The sequence below is a fragment of the Heteronotia binoei genome, chromosome 21 (genome assembly GCF_032191835.1).
Source record: "Heteronotia binoei isolate CCM8104 ecotype False Entrance Well chromosome 21, APGP_CSIRO_Hbin_v1, whole genome shotgun sequence".
NCBI classification, from domain to species: Eukaryota; Metazoa; Chordata; class Lepidosauria; order Squamata; family Gekkonidae; genus Heteronotia; species Heteronotia binoei.
In genome coordinates this window covers 39,640,141-39,665,864 of record NC_083243.1, presented here as the reverse complement: position 1 = coordinate 39,665,864, position 25,724 = coordinate 39,640,141, and the positions used below count along the sequence as shown (strand labels likewise).

The window sequence follows — 25,724 nt, the reverse complement described above, 5'->3', positions numbered from 1 at the left end:
AAACCCCCAAGACAAGAGGGATGAAATTGCACCAGAGAATTACTATCTGCTTGCAACACAAATAGTGTTGGTTGTTAAGACTTTAAAAAAATTATGAGAAGCTCAACATCTTGAATGCTCATGTACAGTGTATTATGGATAGTAACAAGTTTAAAGGAATTAGTCCCCAGGAAGACAAAGTACAAAGAAGTATAGAGTTGACTGCAGTTGAGAAATACAGTATATACAAGACAAGGGGGATTAATCCTTTTATACCTGACCACTATAATGTTGTTTGAATGTATACCCTTTTCATTATCAACTAGGACAGTAAAGGGGCAGTGAAAAATCATCTAGGAGTACTGCTAAATAGGCACCCTACAACAACTGACCTGTGATACAGGAACAGAATCTCTGGCCCTGCCAAAATGGCTAAATTAGTTCTCTTTTTCCACAATTCTAGACTTTAATGCTAGCAGAGGCAAGATTGCTTAAGGAAATATGACATTATTGCACAAAAACAATACTAAGAGAATTTCATTGTAGCCCTACAATAAGTACTGGTTCAAGTCAGTCCCTCAAAATATTCAAAGTGAAGAGCAAAGCACTGAAAAGTTAGAAGAGGATTTAATTGATTTTACATCATCTCCTAGGAAAGCTGTAAACTTTACAAAAATGCCAATACAGTTATAACATCTTTGGCTGAACCGTCTATCGATCATGGTCCTCATAGAACATTGGGAACAAAATTTCTGAGTAATTTGAAAACAGATGACGTGAAAGCAAGATTGCTAACCTCTTTTAAAGCACTGCAAAAATTAGTCAGAATTACTCGTGAGATTAATTAATTTTAACTACTTTTGATATTAAATTATTACAGGAGACATGGACATCCAAAAACATACCCCTTCAGGGATTTAAGACTTTTATGTTGCAGTGACTAGGGGAGATAAAGGTGGAAGATTGAGTGGTGAGGTGGCATGTATGGCATCTGTTAGGCTAGATGCTCTACAGAGGTTTTAAAATGTAGTACTTTTGCAATAGCTATATTGATACACTGCAAAAGCTTTGCTTGTATTATGGTTTCAGTGTATCTCCCACCCTCTGCTTTATCTCCCGTAACAGTAACAGACAAGAACTGGAAGAAGTTTAACATCTTCATAGATAGTCTTTATTATGGATTGTCCCTTCTTGCCCTTGATACTAGCTGGTGACTTTGATGCAAGAATAGGACCAGAGGACAATACCTTTTTTCAGAGAAAGGCCAGGCAGGTATTAATTGATCCTGATTATCATTTTTTCTTTTGTCAGAGATCTAACGACAAGATATCTAATAAAGCTGGTGAAAAACTCCATTAAAATATTCTGGGAAAACACTGCCAAGGAAATCAACATAATCACAGGGGAGTCATTCCTGCTGCTGCCAGAAGTCTTCCTATGTTGATGGCCAGTAATGCCACAGAATAAAATCTCATGCTGGGATGCTAACAGTGGCAAGGCTGGTCCTTGCGGCCCACTGGAAGAACTGCACGTTGCCCTCAGTCAATGACCGGAGGATGTGGCTTTGGGACTACTTTATACCGGGGAAGATATCCTCTCATACTTCTCAGACTCACTCACCTAAGGCCCATGATGTCTTTGTGGAGCTTTGGTTTCCTATTGCTGCATATCATTCTGACCTTGACATTCCGCCTAAAACAAATTTTACCATAATCTTCTATTTTTCTAAAAGCAGTGACAATTCCTCACTTCAACAATATGGTTTTCATTTTTTTCTCTTTCTCCCTCCCCCCATCCCTGCCCCAAACCTAGAACAGTTTGTTCACCCTGTACATTTCCATGCTTTCTGTATGATCTGTTCTGTAGGACTCTTGATAGTTATTATTGCTTTCCAAATCTCTATGTATTCTTTGTGCACACTAAGCCTATTTCTATAAATTACATTGCCTTTGTATTGATCCTACCCCTTATGAACCATACCTATGTGATTCTGATCCTAGGCTGGTTTTTTTTAAAAAAAAATATAGTTGTATTCTGTATACATTTCTGGGTTTTTTTGGGGGGGGGGTTAATATGGGTTTGATACCTTGTGAACATGATTCTGCAATGGCTGTATATCTTGTTAAAATTCAATAGAAGCAGAGTATTGAAAAAATTGATGGTCAGTGTATAAAATAAAGATTTGGTTATCATGATGGTTGAGCAGGAGTGGATTTTGCAGGAGATTTCATAAATAAGCACTAGAGGGAAGAACATAGATTATTTTGCAGTATCAACATCTATGCTAAATTATGTGAGTCTAAGAGTTGCAGATTTTCAAGATAGTGATCATCTTCCACTCTGCCTTGCCATTAAATTACCATGTCACAGCTATCTGAAAGATCTCTGTTATTTAGATCTTGCTCAGGAACAGAATACTCCTAAAACTTTAAAAATGGACAGCAACATCAGCAATATGCTCCAGACAAATTATAAATTCAGAACACTGCAGGACTTTGTGTGCAAGACTTCCAAGTACTAATTCCATTAGACTCAATCTCTAGAACTCAATTGTAGCAAAAATGTAAGAAAACCACAACTGATTGCAGATTGCTATGGCTAATACAGATATTATATAATAATTCAACTTGCCAGGTTAGATTTGGGCCAGAATATTTATTATGAGATCTGGTATTAAGTAGGGATGCCCCTAATGGCTCCACTTCTTTTTAATTTATATGTGAATGATCTAGCACCCACTCTTATACAAGAGAAATTCCATCTACCAAAACTTGGAGCTTTAGAAATTTCTACATTACTATATGCCAACAATGCAATTTTAATATCACTATCCCCTACTGGGCTTTGAAGATTAATACAATCCTTCTAAAAGTATTGTCAGGAGCATGGTCTAACAATTAACATTGCCAAACTGAATATATTAGTTTTTACAAAACAGAGGAGACGGCAGCTATAAATGGACAGTAGAAGACAATGACCCTCTCGTGAATTGCTGCCTCGATGCGGCGAGAAGGCTTGCATGGTTCAATGAGGCTGCGGGTTATGCCGCAGAAGGTCACCCAAGTCAGACAGGCCACAGCAGAGAACCCAGACAAAATATGATCCACTGGAGAAGGAAATGGCAACTCACTCCAGTATCCTTGCCAAGAAAACCCCATGGACAGTAACAAAAGGCTAAAAGATATGACATCGGAAGATGATCCCCTCAGGTCAGAAGGTGTCCACTATGCTACTGGGGAAAAGCGGAGAGCAAGTACAAGTAACCCCAGAAAGAATGAAGCGGCTGGGCCAAAGCCGAAAGGAGATTCAGCTGAGGATGTGTCCTGAGGATGAAAAGGAAAGTTTGATGCTGCAAAGAACAATACTGCATTGGAACCTGGGATGTAAGACGATAGAAGGGCCTGGCGTGATGTGGTCCATAAGGTCGCAAAGAGTCAGACTCGACTGTATGACTGAACAACAACAACAGAAGACAACAAATTGGAACAGGTAAGAAGAACCCTGTGGTGCAGAGTGGTAAAGCTGCAGTACTGCAGACCTAAACTCTGCTCACGACCTGAGTTCAATCCCGGTGGAAGCTGGGTTCAGGTAGCCGGCTCGAGGTTGACTCAGACTTCCATCCTTCCGAGGTTGGTAAAATGAGTACCCAGCTTGCTGGGGGGAAAGTGTAGATGACTGGGGAAGGCAATGGCAAACCACCCCGTAAAAAGTCTGCTGTAAAAACATTGTGAAAGCAATGTCACCCCAGAGTCGGAAATGACTGGTGCTTGCACAGGGGACTACCTTTACCTTTTTACCTTCAAGTACCTTGGAGTAATCTTTGATTATCATCTAAGCTGGAAACCCCAGCATAAGGCTGTTATGGCATCAGCAGCTTGCAACAGAGCAGCAATAAAGTGTTTTTCTTCTATAGAAAAGGCAGACAATATCTCCCAGCCGCAATTACAGCTTTTAACACCAAGGTTACTATATCACGCTGCAGTCTGGATTCATAAAAAAATGAAACCACAGATTGACCACTAACACAGTTCTTATTTCAAATCTGTAGAATACCAAAGTATACGGCAGGTACCACCCTCAGATAACTTCTCCAGTGCATGGAACCAAGCAATAGAAAAAATGAATGTCGTGCAATGCTCAGACCCTGTTGTGAATCTACAAAGGTCAACCCTGAACCACAGGTTTCTAAAAATTAACAGTGAGTGCCAAAGTGTGTTTACTGAAAAGCAAGTCTCACTCTTTGATGGGACCTGAAAGGGACTTTAGTGCAAGTGGAGCAGAGCCATATTGTGCTGAAAATATTATTCAGGTGTCCATTCTGAAGAAGCCTGGCCACAAATGCAGATGCAGGTGTCAACATTATAACAATTATCAGGGGAAAGGGCACGTTTTTAAAAGCAAACACTGTAACACAGATTACAGCAAATAACTGTCACCCATGTCTACTGTGCTACCAGAAATTCCTTAATGGCACTGCTGGTAAGTATAGTTCTTATTTCCAACTCACCTAATAACACCAGTCAAAGATAGTCCCCTTAATTTAATAATCTGAGAGCCAAGACTAGACGTTACACAGAAAGGCAAGTTTTAAAACCAGAAAAGGCACTTCTGTTGGGCAACAAGGACTGTGGAGAATTAGCGGGGAAACAGAGATGTTTTACTCTTTCCCTGACCACTTTTCCCTGTTCTAAATTTTTCTCTCCTTCCTTCTGCATGCAGTTTAAATGTAAAATAAATATTTGAAGTCTGTGGGGGGAGGAACAATTTGGAACAGGTAAACAGTTGAAGGACCAAGATTAAATCCCCCACATGCACACCTCTCTAATGTCAGTCATGATTCAGAGGAAAAAGAGTAGGTTTTATACCTAAATTTTCTCTAAGGAGTTTCAATGCAGTTTACATCACTTTTTGCATCCTCTCCCCACAACAGGCACCTTGTGAGGTAGATGGAGCTGAGAGAACTGTGACTGGCCCAAGGTCACCCAGCCAGCTTCATGTGGAAGAGTGCGGAATCAAACCCGGTGTTTCAGATTAGAGTCCTCCACTCTTAACCACCACACCATGCTGATTCAGAAGGCTTTTTCCCCAGCTACACATAATGTCTAGCTGGGTCCAGCTGACCTATGGTGACCCCTTAGGAGTTTTCAAGGCAAGAGACATTCAGAATTGGTTTGCCTTTGCCTGCCTCTGCACAGCAACCCCAGGTTTCCTCAGCAGTCTCTCTTACAAGTACTAACTAGGGCTAAGCCTGCTTAGATCAGGCTAGCCTGGGCTCTCTAGGTCAGGGCAAATAAGAAATTCCCACTAGGCAGGGAATCTTTCCTAAAATAAAACAGAGTTGGTTCTTTGCTTCTTTTCAGGCTGATAAGATGCCATAAATGGCTAAAATAGGTATGTCTGTGCAGACAGGCTAGGAAAAGTTTCCATGGGTTAGCAAGTTTGGCAGACCTATTGCCAGTCTTTGACAAAATATGTTTCAGGTTAGTTTAAGACAAACAGAAGGAACAGCAAGCTGCGCATCAAAGAAACTGCTACAGTAGACTGATCCAACTAGGCACACAAGGTGACACTCTCTCTGTTACTATCTATATAGCCAATCTTGTCATTCCTATTTCCAGGCTTTCTGCTAACCAGGGGGCTTGCACCCTCCCAGTCAAATTTCCTTGAAAAGCCAGTAGAAGTACCCTTTTATCTCTTCACTACAGGTGACTAATTTCTTCCACCAAATTACTCATTTAGTAAGTTCTCCCTGATTTTCTGTACACAGCTTATCTAGACACCCCACCATGGTATCCTAACTATTTAAGGCATGTTACATCAATGTAACAACATTTGTACAATTTTACCAACTCAAACAACAGTGAAGTAGGTGTTATGTACTGGACTCTATGTTTGGCCGGTTGCTTTCATGTGCCCAGATGCAGAGAGACTCTTTGCTACACCTTTGAGACTTGGACTCTAAATGGAAACCAATGAGCAGTTTTGGCACGAAGCTTGACTGCCGTGATTTGGTATGGGGATCGGGGGGGAGTGTTCTTTTGCACGTATATAAGCGGGGTCGTGGCTCTGCCATTTTGTCTTGTTCCGGAGTTATTAATAAAGCATGTTCCTGTTTGAACATCTATGCATCGAACCCAGTAAGAGAAAAACAACTTACCCTAGGCTTCATAGCCAAATTCAGCAGTCTGACTGGAGCCATTTACATTTTACACAGTATCAAACCCAATTACATACTCAGCAGGCAGCTCCATCCAATCAGAGCTTCCTGACCAATGATATACAGTTGTCAGCACACACTTTACATTTTAGGTGTACCCTCAAAGCCTGTCATGCACACACCTAAAAAATACAGCATGAAAAAGGGCCATACACTTCTGTTCCTTCACAGCCCACATCAATCCCAATATTTGTGGTATAGCTTCCATTTACCTGATGCCCCTGTATAAATCTATCATGTGGCCTCATCTGGATTATTGTGTGAAGTTCTGGTCACCACACCTCAAAAAAGACACTATAGCATTGGAAAAGGTGTAGAAAAGGGCAACTAAAATGATTAAGGGGATGGAACACCTTTCATATGAAGAAAGGTTAAAGAAGCTGGGACTCTTTAGCTCAGAGAAACAACAAATGAGGGGCAACATGATAGAGATTTGCAAAATTATGTATGAGACAGAGAAGGTAGAGAAAGAAGTACTTTTCTTTCTTTCTCACAATACAAGAACTCATGAGCACAGTAAACTTAGAACAGATAAAAGGAAGCATTTCTTCACCTAAAGAGTAATTAAGATGCTAAATTCACTGCCGCAAGAAATGATGGCGACTAAAAGCACAGACAGCTTCAAGAGGAGACTGGATAAACATTTGGAGCATAGGTCCATCAGTGGCTATTAGCCACAAGGTATAGTTGGAACAGTATGACCTACTATTCATGGGTATTTTCCCTGACTTTCACTGTGCATGACTGTCTGGTTTTCTTTGTTTTTCTGCATTGATTGTTCTCCCTTCAGCACTCAGTTCGCTTTCTGGTCACTGTTTCCTTGGGTTTTCTGAGATAGCTTTTGTGCTGATTTTTCCCTTGTTTCCAAGCCAAAGATAATTCAAAAGTATACAGATTCCCTCAGATTTTCCCCCTGCCCTTTTGCCACCACTTGGAAGGTCACTCCCCTGCCAATATCAAGATTGTTTTGCCCACTCTGTGCTTTCCGCCATTCTCCCCCCTTTATTGGTGTACAAGCTCTAATTCCCCCATTGTTTACATTTTTAATTTTTTTTACAAGTAGCATAAGTCTATGAATAAAATAATTAAAATGACGGGAAGGGCGTTTAAAAGGAGCTATGTACTGGGCATGGGGAAAGAAGTGGGACGGAGGCAAGGGCAGCGCTGCCTTTTCAGCGAGTCGCTTGCCGCTGCTTCTGCGGTTTCCCCCGCCGATCAAAGGCGGGGAGGTTGGCCTTTAAAGAGCCCAGGAGGCTCTTCACTGCCCCTTCCCTGGCCTTAAAATGGTGAAAATGGAGGGAGGAGGCACTGCTGTGTGGGGAGGCAAATGTGATGCCCCCACCCTGCCAGCCCTGGGGCCACGGTGGGTGGGCTGGCCCTGGGGCTGGTCCCTCATGCCAAAAAGGTTGGGAGCCACAGCAGTAGAGAATCTCCTAGTGCTCAGCAATTTGGAAAATGGGGCTTTGCAGCTGCCTGTCACGTTTTTTTTTAAAAAGTCTTGTCAATTTCAACTTCAGTTTTCCCGCCCTTCGCCTCCTTCCTTTCATTCAATGAACTAATGCTAAAAATGCATGTGCAAAACCTGAACCATAAGGATTTAAATGGGAGGCATTTGCTGGATGCAACTGTGCACCTGCAAAAGGGCATTTGCCTAAATTTAGGGGGGGGGGGCTTTGGACACCATCTCCACACTTCACAAGAGAAGTTCCACCCTGATTTTGAAAAATACATTTTTTTAGAATTGTAGCTGCAGAATAAATACACCAGAGGAAAAAGAATGGTATGTGAGGTGGGCGCAAAATCCAAAATCAAAATTAAAGGCTTATTCTGAAAATCTGCAGTAAGATACGTGTGTGTAAAATGGGCCCATGTCTGGGGCAATTATACGTGTATTTTTGGTGCTTGGGGGGCAACAGTGGGATGGCTTATGGAGTTCTGGCCCTGCCGGTGAACCACCAGACGACACATGGGTTTTGGCCACTATGTGACACACAGAGTTGGCCCGGATGGGCCACTGGCCTGATCCAACGTGGCTTCTCTTATGTTCTTATGACAGCTTTCAAATCATAAGGATTTCAGTTTTCAGTATGTCAAGCCCTGCCAGTTTTAAACTTCACAATATTATGTAGTACTGATGTTTACGTAACTACATTACAGATATTACCTTCACAAATACAGGCAAATGCTAGTGACAGACTAAATACCTCCAAAACAAGCATATTTAAGCTGACATGGCATTCATGTCTCTTTCAAACCCTAGGGAACATGAGTTTTTAAAAATCATTCTTAGGATTGCTATTTACCATACGTCTCCTAACTCCAAAATATAAATAGAGAAGCTTAATTTAAAAGAATGTCCAGAAGGATGTCTTGCATAATTGGGCAGCATGACTGAAATATTACAGAGTGCTCTGCTGTGGGATAAATGTGATGTCTGAAACACCCTCAAGAATGCTAAATCCCTTAAACACCACTGGTATGAGCTCTAGTATGAGAATAACTGGTGATCTGAAAGCTCTTGATACACCATGATAAACAGTACCACTAATAACCAGAGGTTTAGAATTCTTCACTACACTAAATCCCATGCCAAACTTAGCAATCATGGAAAATGTGTTTATGAACATAATTTGCATACTGGGGGAGGGCTTAAAAGATTTGTCCTGTAATGAAGTGCAAGAAATCAAGGGGAGCTTTTATGAGAGGTGCATGCACACAGATGAACAATGATTGGGCGGAATGGAAAGCCCAGTGGAAGCCTCATTCAAACCCTCTTGTTTTCTGCAACAGAAAACTATCCCCATGTTTAGTTCTTTCTCTGCACTTGTAACTTGAAATTCTAGACATCATCACAGAAAGAACAATGATGACTGCAGTTTGAAACCTTCAGCTGTAACCAATACTCCTTTTTAGCGGTGGAGTCATGTGAGTCAAAATTCTGCTTCATGAGCTACTGGCATTAAAGCTCTGACCCCATAAATTAGCTTGCTCTGGGACCATTTTTCCTGAACTAAGACAAAACTGTTTGAGCCAGAGCCTAAAAAATTGTGAACTAGCTCACACTAACTCAGCTTAGAGGGAACACTGGCTGTAATCACTGTAACTTCATGGCTAATAGTCAATATAGAGTGTGTGTTTATGAGTACGTATACAAGACAAACATTGTCAGTCAAGATAGATCCAAGTAGGCAGTCGTGTTGGACTGAAGTAGTAGAACAAGTCAACTGGCTTTCTGCCAATTTCCAAAACAAAACTAAGTTGGTCTTAAAGGTGCAATTGACCCCTATATTGTCCTTCAAGGTTTTTAATTTTTTTTAATCGTTGAGAGGTTCGTAGCGTTCAACACAAACATTCTACAAGTACCAATAATGCACTTCCACAATCCCGATTTCTGTAGGCTGTCTGCCCAACATGCTTGAGATCACAATTTCATTTTACGAGTTTAGTGATTAGCAAGTCTCACCGCACTGAATGGGTTTCACTTCCAAGTACAGCAACGTAGCCTAAAAGTTACTGTTTGTTACTTACAATGTCCATACAACGGGCCATAGTTTGTTCTACTGGAAGAAGCCTGACAGATGTTATCATGGTCTTGCTATTCACACAAAAACAGCTTGATAAACACAGCCCCAACTGATAGCAGCATTACAATCCTTACAAGTGAATCCCCACTGCTGCTCCAGGACACACTATAAAGCTTTATTACCAGGATCTGTCCTCAGACCTACCATACTGGACTTTACTTCACTCACCTGCCTGCCCCCAGGTACCTGCTTGAGAATGTTTAACATTCAATGTCCCTGAACATCTAGCTGCTCTCGCAACCAGGGTATCCTGAAGGATAAAACAGGAGATTTTTCATCTTTCATAGCATCCTTAAGGATGACATGGGAATTCTGCACTGTTACAACAAGCTAGGAATGCCCCGCTATAGGGCCTGTGTCATTCCTGAAAAATGAACAGAGTGAATGCATGATGCTGAGTAAAAACCAAGTATATGAAAAATGTTCAGAACCACTACTCTCAGTACACTCTGGGAATAAGAACTTTCTGGTGGACCCCAGCCTGAGAGAGATCCAGCTGTCCTCCACTAGGGGAAGGACTTTTTTGGCCCTGGCCCTGCAAGGTGGAACTCTCTGCCAGAGAACATCCATGCCCTGCAGGGGCTACTACCTTTCCACAGGGCAGGCAAGACAAAGATGTTCCCCCAGGCATTTGGTTGAGGACAGTGACAGAACAGTATAAAATCTGACACTCTCACATCCCTCCCCCAGCCGTAATTCCCCCCCTCCCCAGGCAGCCTCTGGAAAACAAAACCACTATTTTAAAATTTGCACTCTTTTATTGTTGATATGTTATGGACATTTTAATATTTGATTTTAACTTGAATTTATTTATTTTGTCCTGTTGTAAGTCACCCTCAGTCCTCCTTGCAGGGAGGAGCTCGTGGAAGGGCATTTTCCAACACCTCTAAAAGAGGCTGTGGTCCGCCCTCTCTTGAAAAAACCAACATTAGACCCGGCCGAATTGGCACATTACTAGCTGATCTCAAATTTACCCTTTTTGGGTAAAATTACTGAGAGGGCAGTAGCACTACAGTTACAGAGTTTTCTGGATGACGCTTCCGTCCTAAACCCTCACCAGTCGGGTTTCCGCCCAGGTCATGGGACGGAAACAGTGGATGACCTCCAGCGGCATCTGAATCGCGGCGGCGAGGCGGTACTGATGTTGTTGGACCTATCGGTGGCATTCGATACGGTCAACCATCAGTCACCAACACAGGGATTCAGGGGTTGGTCTTGCAATGGCTTTCCTCTTTTCTAGATGATTGGGGACAAAGGGTGGCGATTGGGGATGAACTGTCCTGGAGGCACGCGCTTGACTGCAGGGTGCCTCAGGGGGCAGTGCTCTCCCCGATGTTGTTCAACATCTACATGCGCCCCCTTCTGGTGGAACCAACTGCCAGATTAAGTGAGGGCCTTGCGGAACCTCGTGCAGTTCTGCAGGGTCTGCAAGACTGTCCTCTTCTGGCTGGCATTTAATTGACACGGCACCGGTATTTAAGGGAAGTTGAAGAAGGCCGTCGCCACTGGAATAGCACCAATCCAACATTCTGTTTTAACTACTGAATATCTGCTTTATTGTTGAATGTGTAATTTTAATATTAATTTTAATTGTTTGTTGGGATTTTATGTTGTAAGCTGTCCTGAGCCTGCTTCGGCGGGGAGGGCGGGATATAAAACAAATAAAATAAATAAATAAAATAAAAATAAACAACAACAACAACAATAATTAAAAAAATTAAAAGCAGAAGAGGAGCCACTGCCATGACCAAAAACACATACTCCCTATCATTTATATCACTCTCCTCTCCTCAGTTTCATCTTCACAACAACTCTGGGAGGTAGGTTGGACTGACAGCATATAACTGGCCCAAGGTCACCCAGTGAGTTTCTGTGGTAGAACAGATATTTGACTCCAGGTCTCCTAAACCCTATAACCACTGGCTCTTTTGATTTTAAATTTTCTGTAATTCAGAGACCCCTTTGCATAGTGACATGTCTGCTGAAGGAAACCCCACCATGGAAGCTGCAGCACAGGGCAGAGGATTCTGAGATATGTTTGTAGGCTCATATTAAGTTTATGCAGGCCTATCACGACTCACATCATCCTAGCTGAACTGAGCCTGTGTCCTAGAACACAGCCAAACCTCACCTGCAGCTGCACACTGCAGAGGTGGATAGTGCGCTTCCCAGGAAAGCCTGCCAACCATTACTGATCTCCTCATTGGATAAATGTGCATATATTTCAGTTTGAAAATTGCTATAAGGAACAAAAATACTTTACCACCACGTATCACCCCACATCATGCCTGCAGAACTAATGCTTATTCCATAGTGCTGCTGATAAACTTCTATACTGGCTCATATTTTTCCACCCCCTACCATCCCCTTTGGTGCCACAAACCAGCTCTCTGCATGCTGCATGGAGAGAATAAAACAGGCTTTCTGCCAATTTCCAAAACAAAAGGCAGAGAGGAAGAGGGACTGAACTTCATGCTAACTTGTGCTGAACAGGATGTCTCAGGGAGAGGTTTCCCAGGCCAAGCTCTGGCCATTAGATCTTTAATCAGAGTCTCTAAGGGATTAAGAGGTGTGCCTTTAGCCATATTTTTAAAAGCCCTATTGCAGGGGTGTCAAACATTTATTTATTTTATTTTTATTTATTTATATTTTGATTTATATCCCGCCCTTCCCACCGAGGTGGCTCAGGGCGGCTTGGGGGGCCAAATCAGGCCCTTGGAGGGCTCCTATCAGGCCCCTGAGCAACTGGCTGTCATCTGCTACAGGAAACCAAAGTAGGAACTCAGAAGATAACTGAACAGGTAAGTTTATATGAGTGAAGGCAGTCCTTGGAATTTCCTGTCAAAGTCACACATCAATGAAAGACTGCTCCCAAACATACAACTGTCCACATGAATACCTCTCTCTTTACTCTATTTGAAAAACATTGACTACTAAGGTCGCAAAGCAGAAAACTCCACCTTGCCCCTCCTTTCCAAACCCGGAAAAAGAAAACAGTCTTTTGACTGAGCTACTTGCCCTATAATTGGGCCAGAATCTGACCCCAGAGTGTGTTTGACCTTAGAGTTTAACCTTGGCTTCTCATCGCCAATCTTGAATGGGAGTAACTTGCACAATGTATGAACACTTGGAGTGACTGGCTTTTGACATGGGCTTCCAGAATGGGGTGTTACTGCTGTGAACATTTCATATGACTTTGTCTGGTTTTGATATTACTAATGCTCCAGCTCAGATATTTGTATTATTTCCCTCAGTCAACTCTGTTTATGTTTTAATGCTATCTGATTCTCAGTGTTCTTTCCAAGCTTGCTGAAGCATCTTGACACTTTGTCAAAAGATCCCTGTTATGTTGGGCTACTGCCCAGATTGGGGTATTCTTTAAACTAAGTGTAGGCCCTCAGCCAGAAGCTTCTACAGAGTAGGAGTGAGAGGCAGCAGAAGGAGTGTTCTCTTCCTCACACCCAGGCTATTCAGAGTGAACCTGGGTTCAACACAGAAAGTGAGCTACCTTCACACTGATGGTATAAACATATCTTGATGCTGCCCATGGTAACAAGAGATCAGTTCTTAGCAGCAGATGGCATATTAAATGCACAAAAGCTCCATACCTAGAAGCAGTGTATTCCTGAACATAAGTTGCCAAGAAGCAACAACAGAGGGAGGCCTTGGCCTCTGTGCCTCTTCTTGTGGACCTTCCAAGGCATGTGCTCAACTATTGCAGGAAACAGGACGCAAGACTTAAACAGACCACTGGTTTGATCCAGCACGCTTGCTCGTGCATTCTCATGAGCTGGTAATGTTTGCTTTGGCTACAACCAGAAGTTACAATAATATACAACACACTGTACCCATAAGCGAATTTCCCCCCCTATGTTCAAACAAAAACAACAAGCTCCCTTACTTCCCAGTGTAGAAACAAGCAAATACATACAATAGCGAGAAAGCCACATAAATTAGTTTACTTCCATGGGGCATGGCAGCAAAACCTGCTGTTTTGAAGTATTTGCTTAAAAGAACCTTTCCCCTACGTCTCCGATTTTATGTGTTTCTAATCCAGATATCACATCTGTGCATTTACATTATTAGAGAAATCCTGTTACTCAAATATGAACATTTTCCAAATTACAGTATTGCAAAGACCCAGTCATTCACAGGGCCATTCAAATTTTGCAGATAATGCTGAATTCAGATGATACCTTCCCACACTACAAGAAGCACTACATTAAAAATAATGCTTGGCCCATTACCCATCCCTATCCTCCCAGTTTGCCATTTGGACTGGAAAAGAGTCCCTGTGTGGTTCACTGTTTTCAGGTTCACAACTTTGTCTAGAAATACCATTCAACATAATTTTCATACAGATTCAGCATACAGATCAGGAGAAAACTGACATTTTAACTATTCAGCAAATGACACTCTCTCTTGCAAGGACTTTTGCTTAACACCAGATATAAAAGATGTCTATGGTTACTTGATTGTGAAAAAAGAAGCATTATTTTCCTCAATGTTCTGGATCTGAGTTCTAGTATCTTCCAGGGGATACTGGGGCCTAAATGCTATCTCCACTCAAGTTTCCTCAAGCACACACCCTTACTTCATCCCGGCTCCCAAAGGGAGCCTATCTTAACTCCTCAAAAACATCCAAAATCAGATGGTCACCACCAGACCTTTCACAGGTTAGCTATTAAGCTTTACCACTGAACAGAGCTTCAGTTTAAGAAAAGAAACAACGGCCATCTGGAAGTCCTTTTCCCAAATGACAGATTATGCAGTTTGGTTATTCAGTAGCAAGGGAAAGGAACTCTACAGGTGTTCAGAGGTGCTCTTTTCTTTAATGTTGTTTCGTATTCCAGGATTAAGCCCACATACTTGACATGATTCCCAATTCGCTGATTAGATCAAACCTCTCTGCACATATCCCATTGTCAGCACTACTATTTCATGGCTGGAGGGAGAAAAATCCTTAACTCCACACGCAAGCGAGAGCACAGGTTATTACAGCATCCAGCAGGGAAACAAGCATCATCTTTCACAACTCCGGTCTCCAGGACTTAACCTGAGGCTGGTCTCAGCAGTGCTTAACCAGTGGAGCTTTCTTTTTCAGTTGCTGTTGTTGATGCCAACAGGACTCAGCCTTGGAACCCATGAAACCGCAGAACAGACACCAAATACATACACAATGTTATTTCTGCGCCACTAGCTCTGTACATGTTCCCACAAACACAGAGACATTTGTAAGAAAGAGTCCACACAAATTCACTTTAAAAATAAAACTGGAGGCCAGTACCTAGATAAGTGTGAGGTACATTCAGCCATATGTGTGTTGACTGTGACGCGAGCATGACTCAATGCTCAGTCAAAGAAAAATCATGAGTTCACTTGCACACAGAAGCTGTCTACTACACATGACATTAGGCACACTGAAAATTAACACATGTGGAGAGGGAGTGGCCATGGGCCACAGTGGCCCCACTCCCTCGCCTACCCGCTATGGCCAGCTTACACCAGCATAGCCTCTACCCACACACAAAGTGCAGCACACAGGCCGTCTCCCATGACTGCAAGTTCTGTTTAAAAAAAAATCCCAGTCACAGGGAGGAACTTCAGCATGTAGGCTCAGTGCAAAAAGCTGCTCCCTTCTATAAGCGTTGATTTCAACATATGTGTGCGGATTATAGTTGTGTACTGTAACCTGTGTAGAGGGCTAACTTGTGTAACCACAAAACACGAGCCCCTAGGTGGCAGTGTAATAGGGCACTATACCCAGGCCTGTAGCCACAGTGGGGCCTGCGGGGGCACTGCCCCCTCACTACCAAGCTGGGGCCCCTTATTCCCAATCCTGTATATTTCATGAGTGGCAGCCAGAGCCAGGAGAGCTGAGCAGGACACAGTGTGCTGGGCAAAAGCAGCAGGAGAGGAGGGAGGCAGAGGAAGCCAGGTGGAATGGACTGGGGGAGAGGGAAATGGAAGAACCACCCCCCCCCCCACTTGCATGCAAAGCGCAGTCCCTTCTCGACTCCAAAGTTTTAGGGTCAGCTGACTCGACTTGGTCACTTTCAGTGCCTCCAGCTTTTGCCCCCACCCCAGAAAGCTTCATAGAAGCAGCAAGCCCCACAGTGGATGGGAAAGGGTGTCTCTCCACTTTTTAACCCTCCCCCCACCCCCGCCTTTTAAAATCCTGGCTATGACCCTGACTATATCTGGCCTGGGAGAAGGGTTTGGGATAATGAGAGGGGTTTGGGACAACGAAAGCATCTCCAGCGGTTCTGTATTTCCCAGTTCAGCGCTGCCTCTCTCTCTGACCCCGGGGTTGCAGAGATTCGCCGGCTAACACTCGCCCCCCTCTGACCTGGAAGCTTCTTTCTCAGTCACAAGTCCTTCACTCCGGAATTGCTGGAGCGGAGGCGGCGACTGCGGCCCCCTTTCCTCCCCGGCCAGACGCAGAGCAGCCTGCACATGCTCAGGGGCACTCTCAGGTCTATTGTTTATGGGGAGGTTGGAGGACCCGCAATTTTTAAAAAACAACAACAACAGCTGCTTCCTTCCCTCCGCCGACCGCCCAATCCCCGCTCCAGGGCTCCAGCCCCCAACGGGACCTGCCTCTTCTCGCCCCTCACTGCACCTGCAGCCGCCGCTGCTGCTGTCCGGGCCCCGCCCCCGCTTCCCATCCCATCCCCTCCCACCCCACCCGGCGGGCCGCACCGTTAGCGATGAGCTTGGCCGAGAGCTGCTTGACGAGCTCGGGGATCCTCTCCCATTGGCACTCGGAGCGGCACCGCTCGATCTCGGTCTCCAGCCGCGAGCCCCCTTTCTTGGTAGCCATGGCGGGCAGGGGGGGGGGGGGCGGTGCGGTGGTGGCGACGGCGGCAGCGGGTGCCTTTTCGGCGGCGGAACGAGCCGAGCTGCGGCCCCGGAACGGGAACCGGAGGGAAGGCGGCTCGCTGCAGCGCCACCTGCCGCCGGCCGGAGGAACGCGGCGGGGGCGGGAGTGTGGCTGCGCGGGCGGATGAGAGAGCGAGAGAGAGCGGCGCCTTGGCGGGAAAAGGAGGGATGGAATGCTGAAGGGCCAGCAGTGGTGGCATCGCTCTCGCTCTCTGCCCCCGCCGCTTCTTTTCCCTGCAACCGCTTGATTATCTTTTGCATCAAGCCTGGGCTGGATTTAGGGTCTTAGGTTATGAGGGGGCCTTTAAATAAATACATTACTAAATTACCGCTTTGGGTAGGGCCTCTTAATCCGTCCCTGCACCAAAACTGCTCTTTTGAATATCCCTGGTATTTTTAGCCAATTCATTTGATCCTTGTCATATTTTCCCGCATCATGTAGTACATTATGTAAAATGTTGGTTGCAGATAAAGTGACTGTACGGTTTTGGTTTTTTACAGTCTAGAAGCATGGAAACCAGTGGAATAGGGAGATAGCGCAGGAGTTGTCTAGAAACCAGAACATGTGCATTTACAAGCTAACCACGAGGAAAACCAGGGCCAAGAGACCTACACCCTCTGATTCTAAATTACTTCAAGTTGTGAAGAGGTTTTTCATTCAAAATGTGAAAATGTTTCACACTCCTCTCTCACACCCCTTGAAAAAGCTTTTCGGATTTCATACTTTGTTATATATGTTAACTATTTTAACACAGTCTGAGACTAATATAACTAGTGAGGTGGCTCGATTTTTTTTATGTTAGAATTTTACATAACTACTTTTCACCATGTGTTTCCTATTCTCCTATTTGATTTTGCTAAAATTATGCAACAGTGAAGAAACACTTGTTGCACCTGAATAAGTCCCCTTATTATAAGGTCACAACGTTTTCACGGCAGACTTTTTACAAGGTGGTTTGCCATTGCTTCCCCAGTCATCTGCATTTTCCCCCCAGCAATCTGGGTATTATGCCACACTAAAAAATTATGCAGTAATAAAATTTTGGTAGAATAGAAAAACAGTGAAACAGGGTTCCTCAAGATATGGTGGGCTTTCCTTCCTCAGAGTTTTTAAACAGGCTAAATGGCCATTTGACAGCAATGATCCTGTAAATTAAGGGGGAAGTATTTGTGAAGTCCTATATTGTGCAGGGGGTTAGATTACCTGGGGGGTCCCTTCCAACTCTATGATTCACAGAAGAAGAAATTGGATTTATACCCTGCCCTTGGAGTCTCCAGGTTGACTCAGCATTTCATCCTTTTGAGGTCGGTAAAATGAACTTGCTGGGGGGAAAGTGTAGATGGCTGGGGAAAGCAATGGCAAACCACATAAAAAGTCTGCCGTGAAAACATGAAAGCAACGTCACCTCAGAGTCGGAAACAACTGGGGCTTGCACAGGGGACTACCTTTACCTTTTTTTTGCTTGGAGTCTCAGAACATCTTACAATCTCCTTCCGTTCCTCTCCCTACAACAGACACACTGTGAGGTAGTTGGGGCTGAACTGTGACTGATCCAAGGTCACCCAGCTAACTGCATGTGGAGGAGTAGGAGAATCAAACCCAGTTCTCTGGATTAGTTTGCTGTACTTAATCGCTACACCAAACTGGCTCTCACAGGAAACATCTTCCAAAGTTGCCAATTTCTCCAGGTGTAATGATATATGTTGCCTGGAGATCAGTTATAATAGTGGGAGATCTCCAGCCACCATATGGAGATTGGCAACCCTATGTAAAATTATAACTTTCTAACCAAAGTAGCATGACCTTGTAGATATCAAAAATGGCACTATGTCAGGGAGGTCCAAAGCTGAAGGTGCATCTTGGCCAACTTAGGTAGAGGCAATAGTTCCGCATGACATCACCTACCTCCTGCGTCTTCTGCTTTGATGTGATCTTTTGGGGATGGTAACCATCAAACAGCATTGCATTCTTATCGGCCCTATCCACACAGGCATCATTTTCCTTGACTCAGCCCTCTCCTCCCACCCAGTTATAATCTCTACTTGTGCCACTGAAGTGCTGTACTGGGGCTCGACTGAGGGGTGACATGATAAGAGGTTTACAAGATTATGCATGGGATAAAGAAGGTAGAGAAGTACTTTTTTCCCTTTCTCACAATACAAGAACTCGTGGACACTCCATGAAATTGCTAAGCAGTTGGGTTAGAACAGATAAAAGGAAGTACTTCACCCAAAGGATGATTAATGCATGGAATTCACTGCCACAGGCGGAGGTGGTGGCTACAAGCATAGCCAGCTTCAAGAGGGGATTGGATAAACATGGAGCAGAGGTCCATCAGTGGCTATTAGCCACAGTGTATTGTTGGAACTCTCTGTCTGGGGCAGTGATGCTCTATATTCTTGGTGCTTGGGGGGGGACAGTGGGAGGGCTTCTAGTGTCCTGGCCCCACTGATGCCACCTGGGGGGGTTTTGGCCACTGTGTGACAGAGTGTTGGACTGGATGGGCCATTTGCCTTATCCAACATGGCTTCTCTTATGTTCTTATTTTTAAAAGCCTGATAATTATTATATCACAGCACAGCAGCAAACACAGGAGGGAGAAGGATGTGTGGATGCTCCCAAAACAATGATGCAATACAGAAGTCAAAGTAGAGCAAAACGTCCATGTGGAAGGCACCTGATAGTCTAACAGCTATACCACCATACTTACAGGCCAGAGCCTGTAAAATGGAGCTGTTCCACCAGGACTTTGGCTGAGGAGGCGGTTGATTGGTTCATCTTAGCCTCCCCTGACCCACAAAGCTACTCCCTATAGAATTACTTTCAGAAACCATGTATTTAGCTATCCCACAGAGAGCCAGTTTGGTGTAGTGGTTAAGTGTACAGACTCTTATCTGGGAGAACCAGGTTTGATTCCCCACTCCTCCACTTGCAGCTGTTGGAATGGAGTCATAGCTCTTACAGAGGTTGTCCTTGAAAAGGCAGCTGCTGTAAGAGCTCTCAGCCCCACCTACCTCACAGAGTGTCTATTGGGGGGGAGGTAAAAGGAGATTGTGACTGCTCTGAGATTCAGAGTATAGGGTGGGATATAAATCTAATAATAATATAATCATCATCATATTATTATTGACTGCCCTGAGTTTTATTGTGGTTTAGATTGTGAGGCCTATTTAGATTGTGAGGTTTAACTGGGTATTACCTTGGTTTTGTTCATGTTTATGTACCCAAATGCTGTAAGCCGCCCTGAGCCCTTTGTTGGGATAGGGTGGGATATAAACCTAATAAAATTAATATATACATTGATTGTCTCCCTAGATTATGAGAATCTAGGTTGTCTATGACTTCCACTTGAGGCCCTTTTAAAAGGAAATAAAAGTTCTACTCTTTGCTTATGGTGTAGAGATCTGTGTGATGATACTATGGCTCAGTAGTAAAGTATCTGCAAAAGGTCCCAAATTAAATCCCTGGTACCTCTGGTTTTTGAAAAGCAATCAGGTAGTGCATGATGTGAAACCCCTTTACCTAAGAGCAAAATTAAACCATTTTTAACAAATTGAGTCTGGTTTCCTCCACCAGGGGAGGACCATTATTTGCCCCCTTTTGCATCTGTACATGCAATATTCATTGTATGTGAACCACCAGTGGGCCAAATAACATCCTTCCTCCAAGGCTGTTTTGGCTTGGGAAGAAGTAACCAGGGCAGCAGAAGCCTTTTCTCCCCACACACCATGGTTCTGAGCCAAATTGTGTCCATGCAGTGCTTTAAAAATGAATTCCATGCAGCTGCTGTCTGGCTGTGGCAAAAATGTTTTGAAAAATCATTACATCTAATTTGGTTTTGATACCCTGGAGAGCAGGGTTGCCAGCCTCTAGCTGGTAGCTGGAGATCCCCTGGGATTACAATTTACTGTTAGGCAACAGATATCAGTTCCCATGGCAAAGGTGAACTGGAAGGTGGACTCTATGGCATTATACCCCCCTGAAGTCCTCTCCCCTCCACAAACCCTGTCCTCCCCAGACTCTACACTGAAAATTACCAGGAATTTCCCAACCTGGAGCTGGCAGCCCTGCCAGTGGAAAGCCACTTCCAGAGCAGATAGTATTGACCTTGATAGCCACTCTGAGAAGCTTTTGGGTAGTGAAGGGTGGGATATAAATGTTCTCTTCTTCCCCCTCCTTCCCAACCTTTCTGGAATGGTTACCCACAAGTCCAAATATACTTGGCATCCAGGGCTGACCCAAACTTTTTGCAGCACCCTAAGCAAATTATGCTCTTGGTGCCCATCTAGTTCAGCATTCCATTTTCTACAATGGCTAACCAGCCCTTTTGAGAAACTAACAAACATTGCACAAAGGGTGCAGCTGTCCACACTATGAACCCCAAAAAAGTGACATTCCAGCCTTTGAACACTTTTTCCTTCTCCATTACTCTCTCTAATCCCCACTGATTCTAAGCAACTTACTCCAGTAACCAACCATCAGGACACATTTTACTTGATCAACATGTACATGCAGTGAAAAACAAATGTATAGCAGCCAGAGAAGATATCTTTCCAGGGTCAGATCTTGGTTTCCAAAATGCAAAACCAAGAGCAAGGAAAAGGGCAGGAGCGGCCATTAGGGAGGGCTGGCCCACAACCCATGTACAGAAGCTTCACGACCCACTTTTGGGTCTCGAAACACTGCTGTAAGGCACCACCAGATTCTCTTGTTCTTGAAGGATATGGGTTCTGTAGATAAAACACTGCCAAACAGAGAACTCAGCAGGTATGATTCACTCCTATCCAGAGGCTCTGAGAATAAACCATCGAAGCTATATTAAAGTACTGCAAATGCCCACTAACTCGGCTGCTCTTCACAAATGAACTATGATTCATCAACTGCTATCAGAGGCATTCTCTTAGCCCTACTGTGTCACAACTTGTTCCTCTTGTGTACCCGTTTTATGTGTATACATATTATATCTGCAGACTACACTTTCTTGTAGTTGTTCTAACCCTAACCCTGTTACACAAGTAGGAGCATTGTCAGAACAGAATGGAACAGGAAATCTTTCTGCTGTGTGGGTAGACTAATGTGTCATGGGAGTGTGTTTTACCTTTATGGTTCTCTTTAAAAACAGGAAATCAATATACATACTTCCAAGGGGGGGGAAGGATTTTAATATTGTTCACTTCTGAAATACCCTTTAAGTGAATATAATACTTTTACTAAAAGGTATATAACATTCATGTGAAATGCCCTCTGTCAAGAAAAAAGGTACTACAAAATCTCCCCCACACCACTAAAAAAATAAATTGAAACTGGCATGCATGGGGGGGATTGTATTTCAGCATTAGTTATGTAGGAGGTCAAAGATAAACTATGGCTCGGGAGCCACATGTGGCTCTTTCACACATATTATGCAGGTCCCGGAGGTCAAGAAGGAAAAATGCAGGCTTACTCTCAAGTAAGTATACTTAGCATCAGGACCTCAGTCAGCCACTGGCCTACAGGTAGGCAGCTATTTCCAGCTCAAGGTATTACTCCAGTAATTTTAAAAAAGATTATAGTTATGTATTTAATGCTAGTACTTCTATATTATTGCATGTGTATGTTCAGCGAGTTAACACACAGGGCATACAGTGGTCATGTTTCCCTTTGGTTGACAGGAAGTGAGAATATGGCTTGCCATGAACCACAGAGCACCACTGGTCCAGAGGATGGAAAAATAATACCCTCCCCATGCAGCTTTGCACCTATTCAACAGATTCAAATTTCCAAACACAGGTCTTTACTTAATTTGGGTCCTTAATATAACAAAGTACACTAATACTTTGAAAAAGTATACTCTAAAGATCAATACCCTATTGTTATACCAAGAGTGAAATGAAGACACAAGTAGCACTTTGTACATAGACAAGTTTATTTTTTTTCATGGTAAAACAAATATATTGGAACATGTACATGATTCCAAAAACATAAGCCCTTGCTGGTTTTAAAATTCAAATTCACACACAAACTTTTAAGCAAACTCCAAGACTTAAGACAGTATGCATATTTTCCCTACACCATACAAGATACAGCTTTGTTTCTTTCTGAAGTTGATACAACTCATTCAGGACTTGACAAATAAAGAGGGTAAATTAAAAACTTGTAAAACACATGCATCTTTGTTAACATTTACCTAAATACTTGCCAATAAGTAAATAATATTAAAATCCCTTGGTTTATTTAGGAACTGATGGATGGCAGTTTCAACTATAACAATAATAAAAGCATTCAAGAAACATTAATGCAGATTAACTTATATACAGCCACAAGGAAAAAATACAGGCATTTTTTCATCAAAGGAGACTAAGTTCCACATTACACAATAAGTTAACACTTAAATTCTAGCCCAGCTAGAATGAACAACAATCCCAATTTTTTCACTATTGTTAATTTTTTGCATATAAACTGTATAAATATTAAACTTCAGGAAGAAGTCTGAATAAAAGCCTTTATGTATATATTAGATTTGCATGGAACAAAATCCCTTTATATACCCAGTAAGAATCTGTAAATTAATAATTATAATTAAAAAGCTGATATGTTACAAAGTTTGCATATTTAAAATAAGATATTCTACTGTATTTCCCAAAACATATACAGGGAGAAATCCTAAGCAGGACTACTCAGAATTAAGTCCCCATTTTACTCAATGGAACTTACTCCCAGGAAAGTGTTCTTAGGATTGCAGCCATAGTCTTCACAGATATATATGTACAAAGGAAATACACATTGGAAAAAATGTCAGGAGAGTGTCAAAGCATAACAAGAAGCCAGTTCATTGCAAAGATAACAGAGGACTTGCTTGTTTGGTCTACAGTTAATGTTCAAAAATAGTTACTTCCTTAAAACAAAAAGTTATTTCTGTCAACTGGTTCCAGCCCGCTCAGTACTTTAGATATACGTTGTGCTTTTTCCTTCCCATTTTCTGCTTTTTTCCAAAATGAATTTGCAGCCATCAGCTACACTCCAGGGCATGTGAACAGATACGCTACTACAACAGCCTCAAGCTTAACACACAGTTGAACAGTCTTCTACTCCTATAGAAGATCAGGAAAAAACCAATCCTACTGCATTACCATATTTCCCATGCTATGTTCTGATGGAAACAGAACAGTAATACAATTAGTTCAGCAGACAGTTTGTGAATACCAACAACAAAAAGGGAAATTAGGTTTACACTTTGGCTTTAAATATCCACCAACAGTGAAGATTCAGTAACTCCTCATACCTAACCTCCAGTTTAGTTTTTGTATGTGGTAGGCTGTACTGCTTACTTAAAACAGCCTGACAGTCCATGTCTGTATAAGATTTCAGTGTACTAGCATATACAGATGGCTATATTCTGAGGTTTAAGAAAAGTACACATACAAGTTCTCCATGTGCTGGGCAGCTGTCAAGTGGAAGAATGGTTCCATCTGCTCAGTTCAGGAATCACCATATCTCCACAGCTTCCCAATACCAGGCTGTGGCTATCAGAGGTTAAGTGCAACCTTTTATGTATTCTCTGTCTCCCAGCTGATCATGACAACTGGGCAGCCCTGTGAGATGCTTTAATCAAATTCCTCTTACCAAGCAAATCTGTTATAGAAGAGCCACATTGCTGTCACTGGACCAGGGGGTGGAAGGAAAAGAAAGGTCCCCTGTGCAAGCACCAGTTGTTTCCGACTCTGGGGTGACGTTGCTTTCACAACATTTTCACGGCAGACTTTTTACAGGGTGGTTTTGCCATTGCCTTCCCCAGTCTTTTACACTTTCCCCACAGCAAGCTGGGTAGTAATTTTACTGACCTCGGAAAGATGGAAGGCTGAGTCAACCTTGGGCCAGCTACCTGAATCCAGCTTCTGCCAGAATCGAACTCAGGTCGCGAGCAGAGAGTTCAGACCACAGTACTGCAGCTTTACCACTCTGCGCCATGGGGCTGTTCAGGGGGTGGAAATAACCTCCTTAATTTGTATGAATTGAAGTTTACAACTGGAGTGATGTATTGATCTTACAAACAACTAAATCACATACTAAGTTTTAAAAGGAATCATGATGAAAAATGAACTATCATGATACATGATGAGCTTAAGTATTATAACTTAAGCTCATTGTTTTTCCTAGACTGCTCCACTAATATAGCAACAAATGTCTCATAGATTCTAATTATTATTTACAAATACATAAAATACTGTCTCCTAGAAATTTAGGAAGACAGAAACACCTTAATTAATGAAGGATATTTGGAAGGCTATTGGCTAATTCTCCAGTGGTCTGGGGTGGGGCAGTCACAACTGAATCCCGATAAGAAGGGGTTGTAACGAGACACCCCTGAGTGAGTTTCATTATAATTTTTTTTCCTGCCTGCTTAAAAAAACAGGCAGGAAATAGCAGTGCGGGCAGGCCTTTCTGAGTTCATACCCCAAGATAGCATAGCTAGGGGAAAGTCAGGCCTAGTTCCCCCCTAGTTCCGCTGGGCGCCGCTACTCCTGCCTCCCTTCCCCACCCCAGGTCAATTTCAATGTCCAGGAAAGGCAATCAGCACCAAGCTGGGATGCGTAAAGGCACCCCCCCCCCATGATCAATTGATCAGCAGGGAAAACCACGCTGAGTGCTCACTCAGCACCCGGCAGGCCAGCAGCAGCTCGAACAAACTGCAACCGGAAAGGGTGCTGTGGCTGCTTCCTCCTCCACACTTCCTGGATGGGAAGGAAGTGCAGAGGAGGGAGCAGCGGCGGCGCCCTTTTAGGATGTGGTTGGTTTGTGCTGCCACTGGCCTGCCCAGGCGGAGTGAGCATTCAGCAGGGTTTCCCCCACCAATCAGATGATCGGCGGGGGGCACATTTACACAGCCCAGAGCAGCAATGATCAGACATTGAAATTGACCTGGGGTGGGGAAGGGAGGGAGGAGGAGGCATGGGGAGCAATGCTGTGTGTGTGGGGGGGGGGGGGTGGCAGGCCATCAGTCTGCCTAGGGCGCCATGCACCCTCGTGTTGGTCAGGAGGCCCCCTGCACGCACAGCTGGGTCCCCTGACTTCCGCCGGCCAG

At 43.5% G+C, this 25,724-nt stretch overlaps 1 protein-coding gene across 6 annotated transcripts in view; it reads right to left on the bottom strand.

Annotated features, from left to right (window-relative positions):
* TTC7B (tetratricopeptide repeat domain 7B) overlaps positions 1-16,710 on the bottom strand; it is a 172,477-nt gene extending 155,767 nt beyond the window's left edge. For 3 of the 6 annotated variants that reach the window (XM_060261572.1, XM_060261567.1, XM_060261570.1), the window contains exon 1: positions 16,483-16,709. In XM_060261572.1, the coding sequence (XP_060117555.1) occupies positions 16,483-16,603 (121 nt within the window). In that variant the 5' untranslated portion in view covers positions 16,604-16,709. Of the gene's footprint in view, positions 1-16,482 lie in introns of all 6 variants that reach the window. The other 3 variants (XM_060261569.1, XM_060261568.1, XM_060261566.1) reach the window with 2 other exon arrangements.
* Positions 16,711-25,724: the final 9,014 nt, after the last annotated feature.